Source organism: Ambystoma mexicanum, chromosome 2p, assembly GCF_040938575.1.
Source record: "Ambystoma mexicanum isolate Mex_15411 chromosome 2p, UKY_AmexF1_1, whole genome shotgun sequence".
Classification (NCBI taxonomy): domain Eukaryota; kingdom Metazoa; phylum Chordata; class Amphibia; order Caudata; family Ambystomatidae; genus Ambystoma; species Ambystoma mexicanum.
This window is the reverse complement of record NC_090923.1, coordinates 12511505-12534745: the sequence shown is the minus strand read 5'-3', so window position 1 is coordinate 12534745 and position 23241 is coordinate 12511505. Positions and strand designations below refer to the sequence as shown.

Below are 23241 nucleotides of genomic sequence, written 5' to 3'. Positions count from 1 at the left end.
TTCCATGTTGCTGCCATATCCTCTACTTATGCTGTGGCATGTGCATCATCCATGTTGCTGCCATATCCTCTACTTATGCTGTGGCATGTGCATCTTCCATGTTGCTGCCATATCCTCTACTTTTGCTGTGGCATGTGCATCGTCCATGTTGCTGCCATATCCTCTGCTTATGCTATGGCATGTGCATCTTCCATGTTGCTGCCATATCCTCTACTTATGCTTTGGTATATGCATCTTCCATGTTGCTGCCATATCCTCTACTTATGCTATGGCATGTGCGTCTTCCATGTTGCTGCCATATCCTCTACACATGCTATCGTGGGTGCAACTTCCATGTTGACGCCATATCCTATATCTATGCTATGGTATGTGTTTCTTCCATGTGGATTCCATATCCTCTACTATTAGGTAAGATTTTCATAATAATGATAAATCTTCCTGACCTGTGTCAACACTTATTGAATTACTAGTGGATATGTTTCCTTAGAACCTCTGTGAGTGGAAACCTTTTCCCACACCCACAGAATCTTTTACTCTTTTTAAGGGTTTCATTTTTTTTCAAGACTCCCCATAGTGTCTTTTTAAAGTTATCCTCTTTAACAACTTTTTGACAATAAGTGCCTGTTCTTGCTGGGTTGCCCTCGGTGCTCCCCATTTAAAACTTTTCACTGGCTAACCTTGAGAGACCTACAGTTCCCAAGGGTAGAAAGGATCTTTGGATCCCTTTTACATTTTTATTCTGTGAAGCCAGCACCCCCCACCTTATGTGGAGTGTTGGGGCGTTCCAATGTATCCCCTTTCACACTAAAACTGTAACAATTCTGTTACAGGGACAAGCTTACCTTCATTGGCTGGTGGCAGTGATACCTTGTATTAATTTGGGGCATCATTACCGCGGGCTGTGTTCGTAGCTGCAGTAAAGGCACCCATGGGTGCTCATTTTACCAAAATGGCCCTTGTCTTCTTTTTTCGCCATTTTAGTGTTTCTTGTCCTTTCTTGTTCCTTCCCCTGACATCCAGGGTGGAAAATCCTGTGTTTTTTTATCTTCGGTGGGAGTCCCCTGGACTCCCCCCCAAGCTCCAGTCTGTCTGTGAGGGCAGGGAGAGGAGGAGGAGTCCAAAACTCCACAGTCCTTTGTCTTCCTCCTTGCCTGAATGGGGACAAATCCCAGCTGTCCTGATTGGACAACCACACAGTCCCTTGTTGTAAAATATGGGGAGAGAATGCAGAGGTTGTGCTGTAGTTACTGATAAATACTGCGAACCTGGGAACTGAAGACAAATCGACCACTAGAACTGAAACCGAAGAGGATGATGAAGGAAAAGTGGTGAAGACTATTTCCAGTGACCGGAGAGCCAGCTGTGTAACCTGAGCCTGCTGCAGCCCTTCCTTCCAATCCGGCTGGGGACTCCAAAAACGACTACTCTGACGCAGAGCCTAGTGACACCCACTAGACTCAAGAAGACCTGCATTTTGAGCCATCCCACGCATTGCTGCAACCATGCATTGCTGCAATACCCCAATACTGTGGGACCTCGAGCCATTGCGCGGTGTACAGTCTACCGAATTCCGAATTTCACGGAACTTCGTGAGCAACCTGGTGTATCTCTAGAGACACAAATCAAGTCTGAAAAGTACCCTCAACAGAGTGCTGGACCTTTGTAACGACAAGAATTCAACTGCGATTTTCTATCTTCATCTGTGCGCCTGTTAAAAGGAGGCAAATCCACAGAACCGCATTCAGCCATGAGGGAAACCAAACCTAGAGCCTTCTTCATCAATCCCTGCTGCAAAGTCCCTTCCAAGGTCCTGTTTTCAGTCACCATGACAAGTAATCAACTGACTGGGTTTTTGGCTGCAGATCCTGAAGTCCTCCTGCTGCAAGATCTTCTTCAATGCTGAGGTACTGTGTTGGCTTGGGTATGTACTTACCTTAAGTCTCTTGGGATTTCTGTGCAGCTGTGGGGTGTTTTCTGTGATTGGGTCTCTCGTCCAGTGCACCCAGTCCCACTGTTAGAAGCCTGCTAGGGTGTCTTCTGCAAAACCCCTGGACCCTTTTGTAACTATAGAAGTAAAGTAACCACCTGTTTGCCCAGTTTTCCTAAGGAACTCTTACTTTTGCTACTTAAGAACCTAACCTGACACGGCATGTTGGACACTAGACTATAGTGACCCCCCTTCTGCCCCTGAGAACACTCATGCTCCAAAAATAAGGGAAAGACTTTTAAGGGATTGGGCCTTTTGCCTAGAAAAGAAAATATGTATTTAAAAGTTACTTAATTGTAAAGAGTTGGTTGGTAACTGTAACTCTAAGAGTGAACAGTTACAAATGTTCTTACTTACCTTGGATGTGTGATGCACTATTCTCAAAAGTCTGGTTAACATCTTTCTTTCCTTAGAAACTGTTTTGCCATTCTAAATAGAAAGTAGATGTGAAGATGTATTACTCTCCTGTGATTTGGCTGTACCTCTTCCCAAAAGTAATGTGTTGGTTTCACCTGCAGCACAATTGTATGAGTGTCCCTGAACTGGGTCTTGCTTCCCCTGTCTTTCTGCTAGCCTGTCCAGAATAAGTCTGCATTAGGTTGTTGCCTACCTAGAGTAATTTTGAGTCATTCAGTAAAGTGTAACATTAGGGGTTGCTTTCCCTGTGCTGTTTAGACACACACACAAAGAGTGTGTGTGCTCTAACTGTCCCTTAAAAGTCATAATACGTTACTTGTATAGCTGGGAAAGATCTAACCTGGACTCCATTATGATTATGAGATTTAAAAGGTATATGTGTTTTACTTACCTTGAGTTAGCTGTGTGCCATCCAAAAATAAGTTACCAGAGTTACTGCTTATCTCTATATGTGTTTCACTGATATCAAAAGCACCTGTAATTAAATATTACATCCTTGGGTTGTACTCACCTGGTATAACTGTGTGTTATCACAAAAGTAGTTATAGGTTTTTACTGTACCTGGAATAAGTGTTCCACTGTTCTCAAAAAGTATATTGTCCAGTTGACTTATTATGTGATTTGTACTGCGAGTCACTGTACAACTGATAGGGTCTACTGCCCTTGCATTACTGAAAGTAATTGTGAAAATAACCATTGGTTTTTAATCCCTAAGAATAGGTGTGACCTATACTGAATGTGTATGAAAAGGTTTGGACTTCCCTAGAACTACTGTTTGGTGAACCAAATTAGGTTTATACTTTGGTCCGTGTACCTTCAAGTATAGTGTTTTGTTTTGATAATTGTGATTTAATGTGTGATATTATTTATTTACCCCTACATTTATCTGGGTCTACCTGTATTTACATAAAGCATTTATTTTTACATACATAGGGCCTCATTATGAGAACGGAGGTAGCCATGGAGCTATTAGCTCAATGGCTGCCACCGTTCGGGGCTCCATTACCGGGTTCCTGCAATGGGGATTTACCAGGTTACTCCGAGATAGGAGGTCCCGGTAATTCCTCCTTGCAGGAACCCATCCCCATTCCCATTTGAGCCCCCATAGTGCTCAATGGGAATGGGGAGGGAGGTAATAACGGGCAGATTACATCTGTCCCGTTATTGCCTCCCTCTTCCCCTCGCGGGAACCGGAAAGCACGCCTGGTTTTACCAGGCATGTGATCCGGGTCCCGCATTGGAAAGCTTGTAATCAGCGCTCCTGGAATGAAGGGGGCCGGTGCTATACCGGCCCCCTTCATTCCGGGAGCGCCAGGGTCGTAATGAGTCCCATAGTGTTTCAGTGTTTCATTGGAGCATTTGTATTACAATTTCACTTGTACTGTGTCTACTGCCCTCTCTCCCTCCTAAGATACGCCTGGCGGCTCTGTCTACGCTGCCCTGAACTCAGGTGGTACAGCCTTATACTAAGAGTGGATGGAGTCTAGTGCTGCCACAGTTGAATGGTTTTGTGTCCTAACATCTACTTATGCTATGGCATATGTTGCTGCTATATCCTTTACTTATTCTTTGGTATATGTATCTTCCATGCTGCTGTCATATCCTCTACATATGCTATGGTGTGTGCATCTTCCATGTTGCTGCCATATCTTCTACTTATGCTTCGGTATGTGCATCTTCAATGTTGCTGCCATATCCTCTACTTATGCAATGGTATGTGCATTGATCTTGCTGCTGCCATATACTCTACTCTATTTATGCTTTGGTATGTGTATATTCCATGTTGCTGCTATAGCCTCTGTACTTATGCTATTGTATGTGTATCTTCCACCTATTCGCACCTGCTATAATTAGACCAGCTCCTGTGCCTGTGCTGGGGTAGATGTACCTACTCTGTGCCCTACAGCTATACTACAGCCCATACACGTGCCTTGCACCTTCTATTATTAGACCAAGCTCTGTGCATATTCTAGAACACAAATACCCTCATTGTGGAATGCTAACGTTGCTCTTCAAAAGTCATCTGTTCATTTTTCTGTGCCCAGCACAGATGAGGGTGGTCAGGGGACTTCCATGGAGCTGCTCTGTTTGCTGCCGGGTCACCTTATCAAGAAATGTGTTGTGACAGGTGCAAAGGGGGTGGAGGGCAGATATTCTTGGATTTCTACATTGCTTTTGATTGAATCGAAATAGAAAGACACATTTGTTTGCAAGGGTCCCTAAAAAACAATTTTTTAACCACTGTTTATGATGGATAAATTTACCATAAAACTTCTACCCTCATCCAAACTTGTTGGGATGGCTCGCTATCCTTCTTTGCTCCGCGCAACATCGGGGCCATTTTCAAAACTTTTTTCAGGGCCACTTGTGGTTCCTATTCCACCTCTGGTCACGAAGGGAGGAATACACTCAATTTAAATCCAGAAAGGGGAGAGGGGACAGGGAGGGCAGGGGTACGCAGGTCAAGAGACAGAAGCAAAGAACAGGGTGTGAAGAGAGGCATCTATATATCACATCAGTCATTTACCTTTTGTAGCCTTTTCTCCTTACTTTTTGCTGAACACGACCAAACACCAATAATGTATTCAGGTCTGGAGAAAGGAAACATTATTGTATGATTAAACAATCTACAATAGGAGTTATCAAAAGTAAATACTACCAGAATTTAAATGGCATCCAGAAAAGATAGATAATTGAAATGTCTAAAGAAGAAGTTGCCAATCTACCCCAACTCCACCCCCACCCTGGACCTCTGGGCCCACCATCAAACAAGCATTGGCAATGGCAACAGTTTGGGCTTTGTGTTGGCACATGGGAAAGTCACTTGCTAGGCAATGCCATAGTGGCATTAACTGGTCACTCACTGTAGCAGCTGCAAAATGGTGTGATCACCTGGACATCTAATACCAGTGCCTGACAAATGACTAATACTTACACACCAGCCAAGACTGTTGGCTTTTCCAATGCTTGTTTTTTATGGGTCTTCAGTGAAGGACACGCATAGTGCTTATAAATGGAGTGGCTAAAGGCAGACCTGGTTTAGATATTTTTATTACATCAGTAGCTGGTTTACAGCTCCAATTAACTAATTAACTCTCAAAGACTGGCAGGCACCTCAAGCGCAATGTTTGATGGTAAAGCTTGAATAAAGCGACCTCATAGAGAAAACTAGAGGTGATGTTTTGGGTGTAAAGTGGCAGAAACTGGGTGGGAAAAGCCATAAGAATTAGCATGGCCATAAGCAGTCAAGGGCTGGGCAAATAACCAATACCTACAAGATGTGAGCCCTTCCTCAAATGCCATCTCTCCCTGTCTACACTCTAATGCAATTGGTCTGGTTTATAGGTTGCACATGTGCCCTTTTATTGCCCAAACTAGAAATTGGGGGTTGAAGATACTGAGATAAAGGATTTTAGTTTCATCTGTTTACATCATGTGCAATTTGCTTTGGTTGGGATGAAGAGAAATTCAAGTGGCAATGATTGTCCATTTCAGGTTTTATCACTGAGCTCCGATTAATAAATCTGTGTCCCTCCTCATATGCCCTTCCTCCCTATCTGTACTCTATTGCGACAGTTTAGACTGATAATGGCCCATACTAAAACACCCTCCATCCCATGCACAGGAGAAAGGCTTAATGGAAGGTTAGGCAGTCCCCTCCCCGCCCCACCAGCATCACCCCCCCTCCATCCCATACACAGGAGAAAGGCTTAATGGAAGGTTAGGCAGCCCCCTCTCCGTCCCCACCATCATCACCCCCCTCCATCCCATACACAGAAGAAAGGCTTAATGGGAGGCTAGGCAGCCCCCTCCCCGCCCCACCAGCATCACCCGTCCTCCATCCCATGCACAGGAGAAAGGCTTAATGGTAGGTTAGGCAGCACCCACCCCCGCCCGTCAGCATCACCCGCCCCCCATCCCATGCACAGGAGAAAAGCTTAATGGAAGGTTAGGCAATCCCCTCCCCCGTCCCCACCACCATCACCCCCCATCCCATACTCAGGAGAAAGGCTTAATGGAAGGTTAGGCAGCCCCCGCCCCACCCCCACCAGCATCACACCCCCCCATCCCATACACAGGAGAAAGGCTTAATGGAAGGTTAGGCAGACCCTCCCCGCCCCCACCATCATAACCAGCCCCCTCATCCCATACACAGGAGAAAGGCTTAATGGAAGGTTAGGCAGCCTCCTACCCCGACCACCCGCCCCACTAGCATCACACACCCTCCATCCCGTACACTGGTGAAAGGCTTAATGGAATGTCGGGCAGCCCTCTACCCGACCCACCAGAATCAACCGCCCCCCATCCCATACACAGGAGAAAGGCTTAATGGGAGGTTAGGAAGCCCCCACCAGCATCGCCCCCCCCCCATCCCATGCACAGGAGAAAGGCTTAATGGAAGGTCAGTGAAGGAAAAGCAGAGACAAGTCACCATTTCCCCTCAGAAGACTCTTCTCACAGCAAGAGAGTGGAGCAGCTGCAGGTCACTCACCTGCAGGAAATTATGCCATTATTACTGCTTCATCCTTTAGGGGGCGTCTTCCATTCCAAAATATAGGATTTGAGATGTAAACGAGCAGGAGACACGGAGGGGGTCCCAGGAACGCGACCCCCACCGCTCAAAGCCTCCCAGAGTGACTGAGGATGGCTGAGCTGTCAGTCCTCATCAGTGGAGGGGCTGCAGAGCCTCCCAGAGTGACTGAGGATGGCTGAGCTGTCAGTCCTCATCAGTGGAGCCTCTCAGAGTGACTGAGGATGGCTGAGCTGTCAGTCCTCATCAGTGGAGCCGGCTGCAGAGCCTCCCAGAGTGACTCAGGATGCCTGAGCTGTCAGTCCTCATCAGTGGAGCCGGCTCCAGAGCCTCCCAGAGTGACTGAGGATGGCTGGGCTGTCAGTTCTCATCAGTGGAGCCGGCTGCAGAGCCTCCCAGAGTGACTGAGGATGGCTGAGCTGTCAGTCCTCATCAGTGGAGGTGCTGCAGAGCCTCCCAGAGTGACTGAGGATGGCTGAGCTGTCAGTCCTCATCAGTGGAGCCGGCTGCAGAGCCTCCCAGAGTGACTGAGGATGGCTGGGCTGTCAGTCCTCATCAGTGGAGCGGCTGCAGAGCCTCCCAGAGTGACTAAGGATGGCTGAGCTGTCAGTCCTCATCAGTGGAGCCGGCTGCAGAGCCTCCCAGAGTGACCGAGGATGCCTGAGCTGTCAGTCCTCATCAGTGGAGGGGCTGCAGAGTCTCCCAGAGTGACTGAGGATGCCTGAGCTGTCAGTCCTCATCAGTGGAGGGGCTGCAGAGCCTCCCAGAGTGACTAAGGATGGCTGAGCTGTCAGTCCTCATCAGTGGAGCCGGCTGCAGAGCCTCCCAGAGTGACCGAGGATGCCTGAGCTGTCAGTCCTCATCAGTGGAGGGGCTGCAGAGTCTCCCAGAGTGACCGAGGATGCCTGAGCTGTCAGTCCTCATCAGTGGAGGGGCTGCAGAGCCTCCCAGAGTGACCGAGGATGGCTGAGCTGTGAGTCCTCATCGGTGGAGCCGCTGCAGAGCCTCCCAGAGTGACTGAGGATGGCTGAGCTGTCAGTCCTCATCGGTGGAGGGGCTGCAGAGCCTCCCAGAGTGACTGAGGATGGCTGAGCTGTCAGTCCTCATCAGTGGAGCGGCTGCAGAGCCTCCCAGAGTGACTGAGGATGGCTGAGCTGTCAGTCCTCATCGGTGGAGCCGGCTGCAGAGCCTCCCAGAGTGACTGAGGATGGCTGAGCTGTCAGTCCTCATCGGTGGAGCCGGCTGCAGAGCCTCCCAGAGTGACTGAGGATGGCTGAGCTGTCAGTCCTCATCGGTGGAGCTGTCTGCAAAGCCTCCCAGAGTGACTGAGGATGGCTGAGCTGTCAGCCCTCATCGGTGGAGGGGCTGCAGAGCCTCCCAGGGTGACTGAGGATGGCTGAGTTGTCAGTCCTCATCGGTGGAGCCGGCTGCAGAGCCTCCCAGGGTGACTGAGGATGGCTGAGCTGTCAGTCCTCATCGGTGGAGCCGCTGCAGAGCCTCCCAGAGTGACTGAGGATGGCTGAGCTGTCAGTCCTCATCAGTGGAGCGGCTGCAGAGCCTCCCAGAGTGACTGAGGATGGCTGAGCTGTCAGTCCTCATCAGTGGAGCGGCTGCAGAGCCTCCCAGAGTGACTGAGGATGGCTGAGCTGTCAGTCCTCATCAGTGGAACCGGCTCCAGAGCCTCCCAGAGTGACTGAGGATGGCTGAGCTGTCAGTCCTCATCAGTGGAGCCGCTGCAGAGCTGGTAGGCACGCTCAGTGCTGAGACGCTGATCCGAGGAGCATGCGCAGAAAGGGGATAATAGAAAGAGTATGCGCAGAGACGAGATACTGAAAGAAGCATGCGCATAGAGGGGATACTGGCAGGAGCATGCTTTCTGCTCAGACACTAACCCTCAGAGCATGCTCACAAAGTGATTCTGGAAGGAGCATGCGCAGTGAGAAATCTTTAAAGAATGATAAGAGACACAAATTCAATACAAGAATGCTCGGATTACTTACTGATACTCCTCATTACTCCTAATCATGCTCTTCCTCGTTCAAGTACTTACATTTGAAAACGTCCCGTCCTCTCAGGAACTTTTTTCCCAAGCTTGCTTCCTCTGGCTCCTCCCCTCCCAGGAAGTATAATCTTCCAGTTACCCACAACTGTACATGCCAACCCCCAGTGAAAAACATTGCTATTTTTCACATTCTTCCGCCTAATAGGTGTCATATATGCCAAACCCCTCAGTAGATCCAAAGCAGATGCATGGACACTGTCATCCAATGGCCAGAGAGGAGGGATGTCCGTACTGGGACGAGGAAGAGCAGTAGGATTACCCATAAGTAAGCCGAGCATTACCTCCAGACCCCTCTTCCTCGCCCGAGTACTTACCTTTCAATTGTACCAAAGTTAGAGCACGGGAATGTAGCCCATGTCCACCGCAAAAGACACAGAAACCACAGGTAATCAATAATAGTTGCCAACCTTACAGATTTAGGCAGTAGGCTACTGCTTTTGAAGCAGTCCTACCGCCTACAGATTTCAGATCCTACTGCTTTTTACAGTGGCAAGTAATTTATGTGATTCGAAGGCAGGCTCCAGGACAGAGCATTTAACACATTAATTAGTCTGTCTATACAGTGGACTGGTAGGTGATTACTTTGATTACACTCAGACAAATCCACTGACCTGACAGCTGCGTGACTCTGTCCTGTACTCTTGCAAGTACAACCCTTAGGGGAACCCACAGGGAAAGCAAGTGGCAGAGTGTACCACCATCACACAGCATCTGCCGACAATTTGGTGTTAGCATTCAGAATTATACATTTTTAACATTTCAACATCTTTCCATGTTGTGCTGTTTGTATGTTTTGTATTTTCCCAACACCCTCTTTATTATACAACAGAAGTAAGGAGGCAGAAGACAAAGCACCCTACCTACAAATCAATGAGAAGCAGCTCTCCAACAACTCCAATCCCAAAGGAAGTGAGCTGGTAGTGCCTAATGAATGTGTTAGAAGTAGCTCAGGTGGCCGCTCGGCAGATGTCCAGTGCAGGGACCCCTTGAAACTGATTGTGGGAGTGTATGCCATCTGGCCACACCAGCACCAAATGTGACAGAAGATCACTTTTCTGAAAGTACTACACACAAGCAGCATACCACATGACTGCCCTCAACATCGATGCAATGTTCAGGAGAGGAAGGACCCCAGAAAGAAGGCCGGGAGCACCACTTCTGAGAATGATGGAACCAGGAGGGGACCTTAGGAACAAAGAAAGGGTCAAATTTCAGAACCATAGCCTCCCCCCTGACTGCCTGAAAGGAGGCCCTGCACAAAAGGGCCCCAATCTCACCCAAATGCCTTGCCGAAGTGATGGCAACCAGAAAGCTCATCTTCAGATTCAAACACTTTGTTCGATACTCTCAAGGGGCTCAAAGGGAGAGAGACCCTGCCAACCTCTTCAAAATCTTTGAGACCAGAGCTCTCCCTCCCAGACCCCCCCCCCCCAACACCAGAGGAGTCCAGGAAACCCGAAAAGCCTGAATGGCCGACCATTGAGAGCAGAGTAGAACCGGCCAAACCATTCACAGCCCCGTCATGGAGGGATTGTAAAATGTCCGTAATGCCACACAGTAGGGCATGGAGTGCCTTTGGGGTACACCATGCCAGAAAATTCACCTAGTGGCGGTCGTAGTACGTGTTACGAGTAGAGGACCGGTTCGCCCTCTGAACTGCCCCAGCCACAGCGGCAGAAAGTCCTAGCTCCTGTAAGCACCTTCGTTCAGTTACCAGGACCCCCCAAAGAATGGGAGAGGAGGGGGAAGAAGAGTCTCCCCCTGCAGCGGCGAGGGCCAACGGGGTAACACCGAATGGGGGAGCCAATTGCATCTCCAGAAGGCCTGGGAACCACCCCCTTCTGGGCCAGTAAGGAGCACCAGGAAAAACTCATCCAGATTCTCCCGGATCTTCCTGAGGACCCTCAGATTCAAGGACATTACGGAGAAGGCATAAAGAAACACCAAACGCCAGTCCAAGGTGAGAGCATCCATTCCCCAGACCCCGGGGACGGAGCCGGGTAACTAAACCAGGGAAGCTGAGCGTTATCAGGGGAAGCAAAGATGTCTATCTGGAGGCAACCAAACCTCTCGGAAATCTCCTGAAAGACTTTGGGGGGAATCAAAATGTTCCCTGAAACTGGAAATATCCTGCTGAGTCTGTCCACTGTAGTATTGTCCACCCCCGTATATGGGCCACCTGCAGGGAGACCATGTGTGACTCAGCCCAGATGCCAATGGTCAACACTAGGTCCTCCAGGGACCTGGGTCCCATTCCCCCTTAATGATTCACATAGGGCAGTGCAGTGGTATTGTCTGTCCGAACCAGAACAGCCCTCCTCTGGATACATTTCTGGAATAACAATGCACTCTAGAGAGCCGCCAGTTCATTCCAATTGGAGGACTGTCTTTTGTCCCCCAGAGTCCACTGAGCCTGATGAGTTAGGCTCCAGGGCGAGGCCTGCAACCCAGTCGGCTGACACCTCCGGGGACAAAGCCACCCCGTTCCCGAGATCAGACCCAAAGGACCACCAGTGGAGAGCCATCCGGAGAGCCATCATGATCGGGAGCAACGAGTCATAAGCCTGGAACGCAGGGCTACAATGTGACAGTATGTGAGAAAAATGGTCTAAAATGCACCTGTGCTCAAGGGACCACAGACACGCAGAAAGCCATGTTGCCCCAAAGATACAACAGTTCCCTGGCCGTAGCCCAGTTTTTACGCAAAATGCCACACAACAGGTTCTGGAGCCGGAAAGCCCTGTGCTGCGGGAGCCGAACCTTCCCTTCCTGAGTGCAGAACTGGGCGCAGATGAACTGTAACGTCTGAGAAGGAGATAGGTGGGACATCGGGGGACTGATCAGGAATCCCCACCTGGTCCAAGCCTGGCACACCTGCTGAAGATGGATGAGCACCAGGTTCCAGGAACGGGCCTTGACCAACCAATCCTACACGTAGGGGTAAAGTTGAATGCCAGCCAAGTGTAATGATGCCACCAGGGGGGCCAGGAGCTTCGTGAAAACCCTCCCAAAAGATTTGAGTCTGAAGCGGAGAACCCTTACTAATAATTTCACTACCCATGGCGAGCCGCAGTAATAGTTGATGATGCCTGAAGATGGGGACATGGTAGTAGGTGTCGTGCAGGTTGATCAATGTCATACAGTCCCTCCTCCCCGCCCGGAGTAAAGTCTGAATGATGTTCTGCAGGGTTTCCACTTTGAATCATTGTGCTTGGACAAAGGCCTTTAAACCCCTCAGATGGAGAATGTTGCAAACTAAGGGACCTCCGCAAGCACCCCTCTTATGTTATGTTATGTTATGTAAGGAAGGCGTGTTTCTGACTGCTCCCAATCTTTGCACCTTAACAGGACCATTTCCGAAGATGGGCGAACACGCCGTGAGCCACTAGGCCAGACAGCACCCAACATTGGGACACAGCTCTCAACCATTTGTGCCGCGAAGGCGGGTGAAAACACCGATTTTATTTTTGGCGGGTGAGAGGCCCATTGAAATGAATGGGCGTGCAGGACGCTTGGCGGGTGAGTCAGCTGTTTACAAGGCGGGTGACACCCGCCAAAAGCGTGTGAGTTGAGATCTATGTTGGGAGCAGTCAGAAACACGCCTTCCTAGCAAGGAAACCCACCTGGGACCCCAGAGCCCAATTACTCAATACATAGCCTTGATAAAGACCCTAGGGGTTGAAACATGTGTCGGCTGACAACCACCACAGACTAAATATCTTCCTAGAAATAAATACCACCAAACCCACCTATACTGTGTGGATATTCATCATCTTTCCAAAATATACTCAGTGCGAGGTATCCAGGAATTGTCTCTTTTACTATACCATGGAGGTGTGGGCACCACCTCCAACCACCTGTGACCTGGCAGATAACAATCACCGGATCACCAAAAATCAGAGAGAAGCGCAGGAGTGTTTGTATCCTAGGGCCCACCCCTATCCATTATGTTATGTTAGATACACTTCTAAAGCACAACCTTCAACAGCTAGGGCATCATGGTGCTAAGGAGGTAAAGCTGTGAAGGAAACTAGCGGAGAACACAAGCCGGACTCAGACAGAGAACAAAAAATACTTCAATGCAAATGAAGGCCAAAAGGCCAAATGGTCAGAAATCTCACAAAGGGGTCAACGTGGTAGAGTTCCATGACTGGCAGCGCCACTGTGAACAAGCAACCTCCCACACGAGAGTACTTAAAATGGGAGACAAGAATACACAAGGTGGTAGAGGAACGCAGAGGATGGGGAGGACAATACTGACCAAATTTGACTTGAAGATATTCAGGCTCAGTTTTGTAAAAAGCCTGATGGACTATACAAAGGGCCTTAAACTTAACCCGTTTGGCCATGGGCAACCAACGTAGGGCATTCGACATGGAAACTACACCAGTAGCTAGCCTGGCAGCAGAATGTTGAAGGATTTGCAGTCAGTGAAGGAGAAAAGCGGGATGAGCAAGGAATCGAGAGTTACAGTAGTCCAGGGATCCTGATGTCAGAGAAGATACAACCAAGGGACAAATTAAAGGGGGCAGATAGGGTTGAACTTTCTGCAGGATATGCAGTTTAAAGTGGACGGACTGGCAAACCTCACTAACATGGACCTGCATAGAAAGCGGGGCAGAAAACTTCAAGCCAGGTTCTTGACTATTGAAGGCCGACGACCACACCAAGGTCTCAGGAGAGAAGCCGGTGATAAGGACCTCTGTTTTATCGCCATTAAGGCAAAGCTAATTGTTTCCCATTCAGTGATGAACAGAAGGCAGGAACAACTCCGCTCAGCAGTGGCAGGGAGAGAAAGATCAAGCTGCTCCGAGATCTGAGTGTCGTCTGCGTATGAGTAACACCAAAAACCAAGAGTGCAGCAGCTCAACAAGAGGCTGAATATAGACATGAAAGAGAAGAGGGGAAGAGCAGAGCCTTGAGGAATATCACAAGGTCAGGGCCTAGGATATGAGATGAATGAAGAAAGAAAAAGAGACAGAGCGATTGGAAAGAAAAGACAGAAACTTGTCCAAGACTGAGCCGGAGATACCTGCCGTGGGCAGCCTCACAATGAAGATGTCATGGTCAACGGTATCAAACTCAGTGTATTGACTTGAGTCTTTTGATGTTTTACATTTGCACAAAATACTAGATATTTAGCACTTTTTCTACTGTCACAAATGTAATGTAGTAGAATTTGCATTTTCTGTTCGTTGTTCAGCTTTGGGAAGCTTGTGATTTTCTTTTCAAGGTCTCCAAGAGAGAGCCTTTTCATGTGCTGTGTTATCCGTTACTGGAATGTTTTTCACAGCTTTATAAGTCTATTTTTCTTTCACTATTATTTTGTTAGGCTGGCTTGAAGTTGTAAGCTATAGTTTTATTGAGCTTGTAGCCATGACTCCTTCAACTCAATCTTAGAAGACACTGGGCCTCATTCCGACCCCGACCCCATGGTCCATGCCGGGGTCCGCCATGGTGAATGGTGGAATTACCGCCCCATTCCGAGTTTGGCGGGGCGGTAATTCCCCATTCACCATGGGCCCTTCCCCATTCCCATTTTTGCCCCATAGGGCTCAATGGGAATGGGGAAGGCGGTAATTACAAATTGCGGTACCGTAATTAGCACCAAGGTCCTTTTGCGGGTCCATTCCTTAACGGCTGGTAAAACCAGCCGTTAAGGTGGGAACCCGCAAAGGGACCTTGTAATCAGGCGGTAAGAAATTACCGGTACCGGTACCCTTACCGGTACCGGTAATTCCTTACCGCCAGGGTCGTAATGAGGCCCACTATAACCAAATAGCATCTTAAGGAGCTGTACAAGAACCTCAAGAATGTGGAACATACAATTCTCCTCACTGTACAGTGTGACATTCTCTGAAGCCGGCCCTCACTTCCCACTTTGACATATCTCAAAGCCCCACTGCCAGTCCTCATAGTCCCTGTGCAGCATGCAAAGGCCATGCCTTCTTTGCCCTGTTGTACCAGCTGTCACATGCTCACTGTTCAAGTCCCCACTCTCTGTGCCATCACTCACTTGTACAACCCCTTACTATTCCCTTGGCCTACCTCATTGCCTCAGAGCCAGTACTGGAATTGAAACCAATGTTGCTGGCATACCGCTCAACCTTTTAGAGGAAAAATTTGGTTTTGGGTGGGTAAGAGCCCATTGAAATGAATGGGCGGGTTGGAGTCTTGACAGGTGAATTAATTAATTCCAATTTGGAAGACACCCGCCTAGAACATTTGAGTTGAGAGGTATGGTCCCTGTACTTAAGATCAGCACAACATGCCTGGCCAGGTCATGGACACAGTCCAGCTCACTTGCAGCCCCAGCACACCAGACTTTAAAAAAAACGAATATAAATTAGTGTGGTAATTTTAGGTGCCCATGGCTGACTAACTGTTTGCTTCAAGCATGGTAAATCTCACCAGATCACTGCTGCATGTATACACACACACGGAAGAGATATGTAATGGCGACTGCCATAATAAACGTAGCAGGCATCATTACCAGATACACCCATGACATCTTCCTGCTTGTAGTAAAGCAGGTAGAGTTTGTAGGGGTCCCTGCTCCCTCTGCCAGCATCAGCATGCTGTTGTAGGCTACCGAACATTCAGAATACCTGCCCATCGAAGCAAAGCACACAAAGCAGATTTCCGGCCTGGGTTCCTGTTCTGTAAGGTTTCCAACAGCTGTTCATGTTTTAGGGGGAGACTTTTTATACCTTTGTTGGAACGGGGGTAGCCTCGCCCCACGCCTCTAGGCGCTGGGAGACTAGGCAGCTGCCTCCCAGCCCCCACCAGCATCACACGCCCCCTATCCCATGCACAGGAGAAAGGGTTAATGGGAGACTAGGCAGCTGCCTCCCGGCCCCCACCAGCATCACCCGCCCCCCATCCCATACACAGAAGAAAGGCTTAATGGAAGGTTAGGCAGCCCCCTCCCCTGCCCCACCAGCATCACCCGCCCTCCATCCCATGCACAGTAGAAAGGCTTAATGGGAGGTTAGGCAGCCCCCTCCCAGCCCCCACCAGCATCACACGCCCCCTATCCCATGCACAGGAGAAAGGGTTAATGGGAGACTAGGCAGCTGCCTCCCGGCCCCCACCAGCATCACCCGCCCCCATCCCATACACAGAAGAAAGGCTTAATGGAAGGTTAGGCAGCCCCCTCCCCCGCCCCACCAGCATCACCAGCCGTCCATCCCATGCACAGTAGAAAGGCTTAATGGGAGGTTAGGCAGCCCCCTCCCCCGCCCCACCAGTATCACCCGCCCTCCATCCCATGCACAGGAGAAAGGCTTAATGGGAGGTTAGGCAGCCCCCTCCCCCGCCCCACCAACATCACCCGCCCCACATCCCATACACAGGAGAAAGGCTTAATGGAAAGTTAGGCAGCTCCCTCCCCGCCCCCATCAGCATTACCCGTCCTCCATCCCATGCACAGGATAAAGGCTTAATGGAAGGTCAGGCAGCCCCCTCCCCGCCCCACCAGCATCACCTGCCCCCCATCCCATGCACAGGATAAAGGCTTAATGGAAGGTTAGGCAGCCCTCTCCCCGCCCCACCATCATAACCCGCCCCTCATCCCATACACAGGAGAAAGGCTTAATGGGAGGTTAGGAAGCCCCCACCAGCATCGCCCCCTCCCATCCCATACACAGGAGAAAGGCTTAATGGAAGGTCAGTGAAGGAAAAGCAGAGACAAGTCACCATTTCCCCTCAGAAGACTCTTCTCACTGCAAGAGAGTGGAGCAGCTGCAGGTCACTCACCTGCAGGAAATTATGCCATTATTACTGCTTTATCCTTTGGGGGCGTCTTCCATTCCAAAAGATAGGATTTGAGATGTAAAGGAGAAGGAGACAGGGAGGGGGTCCCAGGAACACGACCCCCACCGCTCAATGCATCCCAGAGTGACTGAGGATGGCTGAGCTGTCAGTCCTCATCAGTGGAGGGGCTGCAGAGCCTCCCAGAGTGACTGAGGATGGCTGAGCTGTCAGTCCTCATCAGTGGGGGGGGGGGGCTGCAGAGCCTCAAAGGGTGACTGAGGATGCCTGAGCTCTCAGTCCTCATCAGTGGAGCCGGCTGCAGAGTCTCCCAGAGTGACTGAGGAGGGCTGAGCTGTCAGTCCTCATCAGTGGAGGGGCTGCAGAGCCTCCCAGAGTGACTGAGGATGGCTGAGCTGTCAGTCCTCATCAGTGGGGGGGGGGGGCTGCAGAGCCTCAAAGGGTGACTGAGGATGCCTGAGCTGTCAGTCCTCATCAGTGGAGCCGGCTGCAGAGCCTGGCAGAGTAACTGAGGATGGCTGAGCTGTCAGTCCTCATCAGTGGAGCCGGCTGCAGAGCCTCCCAGAGTGACTGAGGATGGCTGAGCTGTCAGTCCTCATCAGTGGAGCCGGCTGCAGAGCCTCCCAGAGTGACTGAGGATGGCTGAGCTGTCAGTCCTCATCAGTGGAGGGGCTGCAGAGCCTCCCAGAGTGACTGAGGATGGCTGAGCTGTCAGTCCTCATCAGTGGAGCCGGCTGCAGAGCCCCCCAGAGTGACTGAGGATGGCTGAGCTGTCAGTCCTCATCAGTGGAGCCGGCTGCAGAGCCTCCCAGAGTAACTGAGGATGGCTGAGCTGTCAGTCCTCATCAGTGGAGCCAGCTGCAGAGCCTCCCAGAGTGACTGAGGATGGCTGAGCTGTCAGTCCTCATCAGTGGAGGGGCTGCAGAGCCTCCCAGAGTGACTGAGGATGGCTGAGCTGTCAGTCCTCATCAGTGGAGCCTCTCAGAGTGACTGAGGATGGCTGAGCTGTCAGTCCTCGTCAGTGGAGCCGCTGCAGAGCCTCCCAGAGTGACTGAGGATGGCTGAGCTGTCAGTCCTCATCAGTGGAGCCTCTCAGAGTGACTGAGGATGGCTGAGCTGTCAGTCCTCGTCAGTGGAGCCGCTGCAGAGCCTCCCAGAGTGACTGAGGATGCCTGAGCTGTCCGTCCTCATCAGTGGAGGGGCTGCAGAGCCTCACAGAGAGTGACTGAGCTGTCAGTCATCAGTGGAGCCGGCTGCAGAGCCTCCCAGAGTGACTGAGGATGGCTGAGCTGTCAGTCCTCATTAGTGGAGCAGGCTGCAGAGCCTCCCAGAGTGACTTAGGATGGTTGAGCTGTCAGTCCTCATCAGTGGAGCCGGCTGCAGAGCCTCCCAGAGTGACTGAGGATGGCTGAGCTGTCAGTCATCAGTGTAGCCGGATGCAGAGCCTCCCAGAGTGACTAGGGATGGCTGAGCTGTCAGTCCTCATCAGTGGAGCCTCTCAGAGTGACTGATGATGGCTGAGCAGTTAGTCCTCGTCAGTGGAGCCGCTGCAGAGCCTCCCAGATTGACTGAGGATGGCTGAGCTGTCAGTCCTCATCAGTGGAGCCGGCTGCAGAGCCTCCCAGAGTGACTAGGGATGGCTGAGCTGTCAGTCCTCATCAGTGGAGCCTCTCAGAGTGACTGAGGATGGCTGAGCTGTCAGTCCTCGTCAGTGGAGAGGCTGCAGAGCCTCCCAGAGTGACTGAGGATGGCTGAGCTGTCAGTCCTCATCAGTGGAGCCGGCTCCAGAGCCTCCCAGAGTGACTGAGGAAGGCTGAGCTGTCAGTCCTCATCAGTGGAGCCGGCTCCAGAGCCTCCCAGAGTGACTGAGGATGGCTGGGCTGTCAGTACTCATCAGTGGAGCGGCTGCAGAGCCTCCCAGAGTGACTGAGGATGGCTGAGCTGTCAGTCATCAGTGGAACCGGCTCCAGAGCCTCCCAGAGTGACTGAGGATGGCTGAGCTGTCAGTCCTCATCAGTGGAGCCGCTGCAGAGCTGGTAGGCACGCTCAGTGCTGAGACGCTGATCCGAGGAGCATGCGCAGAAAGGGGATAATAGAAAGAGTATGCGCAGAGACGAGATACTGAAAGAAGCATGCGCATAGAGGGGATACTGGCAGGAGCATGCTTTCTGCTCAGACACTAACCCTCAGAGCATGCTCACAAAGTGATTCTGGAAGGAGCATGCGCAGTGAGAAATCTTTAAAGAATGATAAGAGACACAAATTCAATACAAGAATGCTCGGATTATTTACTGATACTCCTCATTACTCCTAATCATGCTCTTCCTCGTTCAAGTACTTACATTTGAAAACGTCCCGTCCTCTCAGGAACTTTTTTCCCAAGCTTGCTTCCTCTGGCTCCTCCCCTCCCAGGAAGTATAACCTTCCAGTTACCCACAACTGTACATGCCAACCCCCAGTGAAAAACATTGCTATTTTTCACATTCTTCCGCCTAAAATAATCCTAGCCCTAATACATTCCATATGTAAAATGAATTCATCCCAATTTCACTTACGGACTCTCCCTCATAGGTGCCATATATGCCACAAGCCCTCAGTAGATCTCAGTAGATCCAAAGCAGATGCATGGACACTGTCATCCCATGGCCAGAGAGGAGAGACGTCCGTACTGGGACGAGGAAGAGTAGTAAGATTACCAATAAGTAAGCCAAGCAATACCTCCAGACCCCTCTTCCTCATCCGAGTGCTTACCTTTCAATTGTACCAAAGCTAGAGCACGGGAATGTAGCCCATGTCCACCGCAAAAGACACAGAAACCACAGGTAATCAATAATAGTTGCCAACCCTACAGATTTAGGCAGTAGTAGGCTACTGCTTTTGAAGCAGTCCTACCGCCTACAGATTTCAGTGACAGATCCTACTGCTTTTTACAGTGGCAAGTAATTTATGTGATTCGAAGGCAGGCTCCAGGACAGAGCATCCAACACATTAATTAGTCTGTCTATACCATAGCTCTCAACTCACCCGCTTTTGGCGGGTGTCACCCGCCTTGCAAAGGGCTGACTCACCCGCCAGGCCTCCTGCACGCCCATTTATTCCAATGGGCGTCTCACCCGCCAGAAACAAAATCGGGTGATTTCACCCGCCTTTGCAAGACAAATGGTTGAGAGCTATGGTCTATAAAGTGGACTGGTAGGTGATTACTTTGATTACACTCAGACAAATCCACTGACCTGACAGCGCGTGACTCTGTCCTGTACTCTTGCAAGTACAACCCTTAGGGGAACCAGCAGGGAAAGCAAGTGGCAGAGTGTACCACCATCACACAGCATCTGCCGACAATTTGGTGTTAGCATTCAAAATTCTATGACAAGACAGGAGGCTCATATTATGCATTACAATCTTTACTCTGAAACCACAGCAGCAAAGAAAAAACGTTTACAAACAAAAAGTTGTAAAGAACAGAACTAAATAGAGTTCAATGTCAATGTAGGGTAGCTACCCAATCCATGATGGAGGACAGGTGAAGCCCTGCAGGTGACCAATGAGCAGGGACCCTTCCTTATATAAGTCCATTACTCTAATCTCAATTCCTCTTTCTTTGCTGCTGATTCCACAGCTAAGTCACGCCTTTCAGTTGTGTCTTGCATGTTCATCAGTAGTAGTCCTTAATAGTATATTAAGGCCTTAATTTATATACATATAATATATTTGGTGAATATATTTCAGTACCTTTAATATGTAAGGGAGGTTTACTGATTAGGTACATTGTATCTGAGAGGCTGCGTGCGGCCGTTGCTTAATTTATAGGTGTTTGGTTAATGTGTGTTCACACATTGGGTATTTGTTGGCTGCTACCTCCTACGAGTGATATTTCACAATGTGGCAAGCGTTCATGACGTTTTTTGGAAAATTACTATTGTGGGTGAAATACGCTTTAGAGCGTAATATGTTAAAACACGTGTGCGCCAGTCGAGCTGAAACTGCTGCTTCAGACCTGGCGCACACGTGTTTTCTTTCTTTTCATTGTGAGCCTCTTGATTTATGAGGCGTTTGTGGACCCGTTGTGTGCCGTGCAGTAATGAAGCTGTTAAGCTTCAGGTCGGCGTGCACGGGGTGTTTCGTTTTCCCTTTCATGTAGCCGCGTATTTAAGGAGGAGATTCTCCTGCTGTACCCGTGAGCGCAGCCCATGACAGAAGCTGTTAAGCTTCAATCTGGCGCACATGGGGGAAGGGCAGCTCAAGTGGCACGACAGGCAAGCTCTTCGCCTGCAAGCAGGACGACCAGGGTTCTAGCCTTGAATACGGACTGTAACCAGAAAATAAAAGTGTTCATTTTTCTTTTCCTTTTTCCTCTTCATTTATACGGCGGTGGGCCTCAATGTTTGTTTCTTTCTGTAAACGCCTGGGTGAGGGCTTGCCTGCCCTATTATGGTTCCGTCACGCACTAGTTTGACAGAAGCTGCTAAAGCTTCAGACCAAGCGCGCATGGCCTTCTGTGTTTATTTTATTTTACAAACGCTTCAGTGCAAGATGCCTGGAAATTCCAGGTGCGGTAGCCTAATGAGCTTGCCTGCCCAGTATGGTCCCACACGAGCTCTGTGTTCTTTATTTAGTAGAGCTTCTGTTTCATTCAAACAGCTGGATAGCTCAATGATGTTGTTGCCTGTTTCTCATGCAAGACGACCTGGGTTCAGTTCCCGTTAGGTCCAGTTTATATTTTAAAGTATATACATTTTAATTACATTTCTTGTTTTTTAAACAATGAAGATTTTAACATTTACCTGACAATAGCCTGCCCGCTCAAGGGCCTGATGCGAAGTCTACTAGTATGCAGTTTTGTTTAAGTGCGGCATATGGCATAAAGGGTTACCTTCACTGTAAGTGCCGTAAACCTGCTTGGTGCAGGCTATGCCTGTATTGTTTTGCGAGATAAACCCCTCGTGTACTGCTGGTTCCACACCCTGCTCGGGTGGAGAGTTTGAGGTGCACTTGCTCAGTGTATTCCTCCCCTAAGGTCGGCAGCTTTGTTTAGGTGCTGCATATGGCATGGGTGATTTCTTTCACTGTATGGGAGCCATAAACATGCTTGTTTGCAGGCTTGCCTGTGTTCTTCTGCGAGGTAAACCCCTCGTGTACTGCTGGTTCCACACCCTGCTCGGTGGAGCAGATTGAGGCACACTGGTTCAGTGTATTTCTCACTTAAAGTTGGCAACTTTGTTTTTGTGCTGCGTATGGCGCTGATGATTACCTTAACTATTTGTGTGCCATTACCTGCTCGGTTTCAGGTTCTCCCTGAGTTCTACTGTGAGGCTACCCCCTCGTGTACTGCTGGTTATCACGCCCTGCTCGGGCGAGCAGATGGAGGCACGCTTGCTCAGTGTATTCCTCCCTTAAGGTTGACAACTTTGTTTAGGTGCTGCATATGGCAGATGTCATGATTTTTCTGTGAGCATGCCATAACCTGCTCGGTTTCAGGCTTTGCCTGGATTCTACTTCGAGGTGCTCCCTCGTGTACTGCTGGTTGACACACCCTGCTAGGGTGAGCAGTTGAGTGTGCACTTGCTCAGTGTACTCTTTTGCTAAACAATTTGTTTAAATGTTGACTGGAACACATTTGCGTTTTTCAGAATTGTCAGTGGCCCGGATAGCTCAGTAGGTATTTGCTTCTATAAGGGCCTGGGGGTTCGGACCCCTGTGAGGGCGTAACCCCTCTTTCTTGGATATTTTATATTATTTATATTATTTATTTATTAAGTACTTTAAAGAAAAGAGTGTCTGGAGGTATTTGTAAACAGACCCATGTAGGGGGGTTGGACCTTCCTCTCTAGCCATCACGTTGGTGTTAACATTCGTCTTTTAGTAAAATTCTGGCGCCCTTTACCTTAGTTAGTTTCAGGACAACTCAGTCCTTTCCTTAGGTTTTGCTTTCCCCGATATCAATTGCTCCACCCAATACCTGTGCTGCTTAGGCTGCAGTAATTTTTATCTCATCATGAGGATGAAAAAGATGATGCGTTATGCCTCTATTGAGGTCTGCAAGGCTTGATGCTCTCTTTAGTGGGGACGTGTTTTTCCTCACTATTTGTCCCATTGGACATTCATTATTCTATTGGACTATTGGTGGAGACAGGGTCAGCTAGAGGGTAACTGTTCAGTTTTGTTGCATGGTACGTTGAGCAACCATGTTTTACTTGGAGGGAGTGTTTGGGAACACTTGATGGTATCAGATAGACGTGTTGGCAATTAATAACTTTATGGCACCTGCCTCATGGTTTTTCCTCCCAAAAGCTTGACCTGTGGTTCAGCTAACCGTCTAACAGTGTGTTGCAATTTCTCCTCTGCTCGAGGAGTTCAAGCAGGTTTCTGTACCCTCAAGAGAGTTGCTTAACCTCTTTGTTATTTATTTATTTCACTTCCGTGCTGACCCTACTGATACAGGTTCCTAATTTAAAAAGGTCTAAATTAGTC

At 49.4% G+C, this 23241-nt stretch overlaps 1 protein-coding gene across 1 annotated transcript in view; it reads right to left on the bottom strand.

Annotated features, from left to right (window-relative positions):
* The window catches only part of LOC138567662 (zinc finger protein 585A-like), a 249456-nt gene that overhangs the window by 80291 nt on the left and 145924 nt on the right, over window positions 1-23241 (bottom strand). Inside the window, exon 6 of the mRNA XM_069646133.1 lies at window positions 4932-4995. Coding sequence (XP_069502234.1) covers window positions 4932-4995 — 64 coding nt within the window. The remainder of the gene's footprint in view (window positions 1-4931; window positions 4996-23241) is intronic.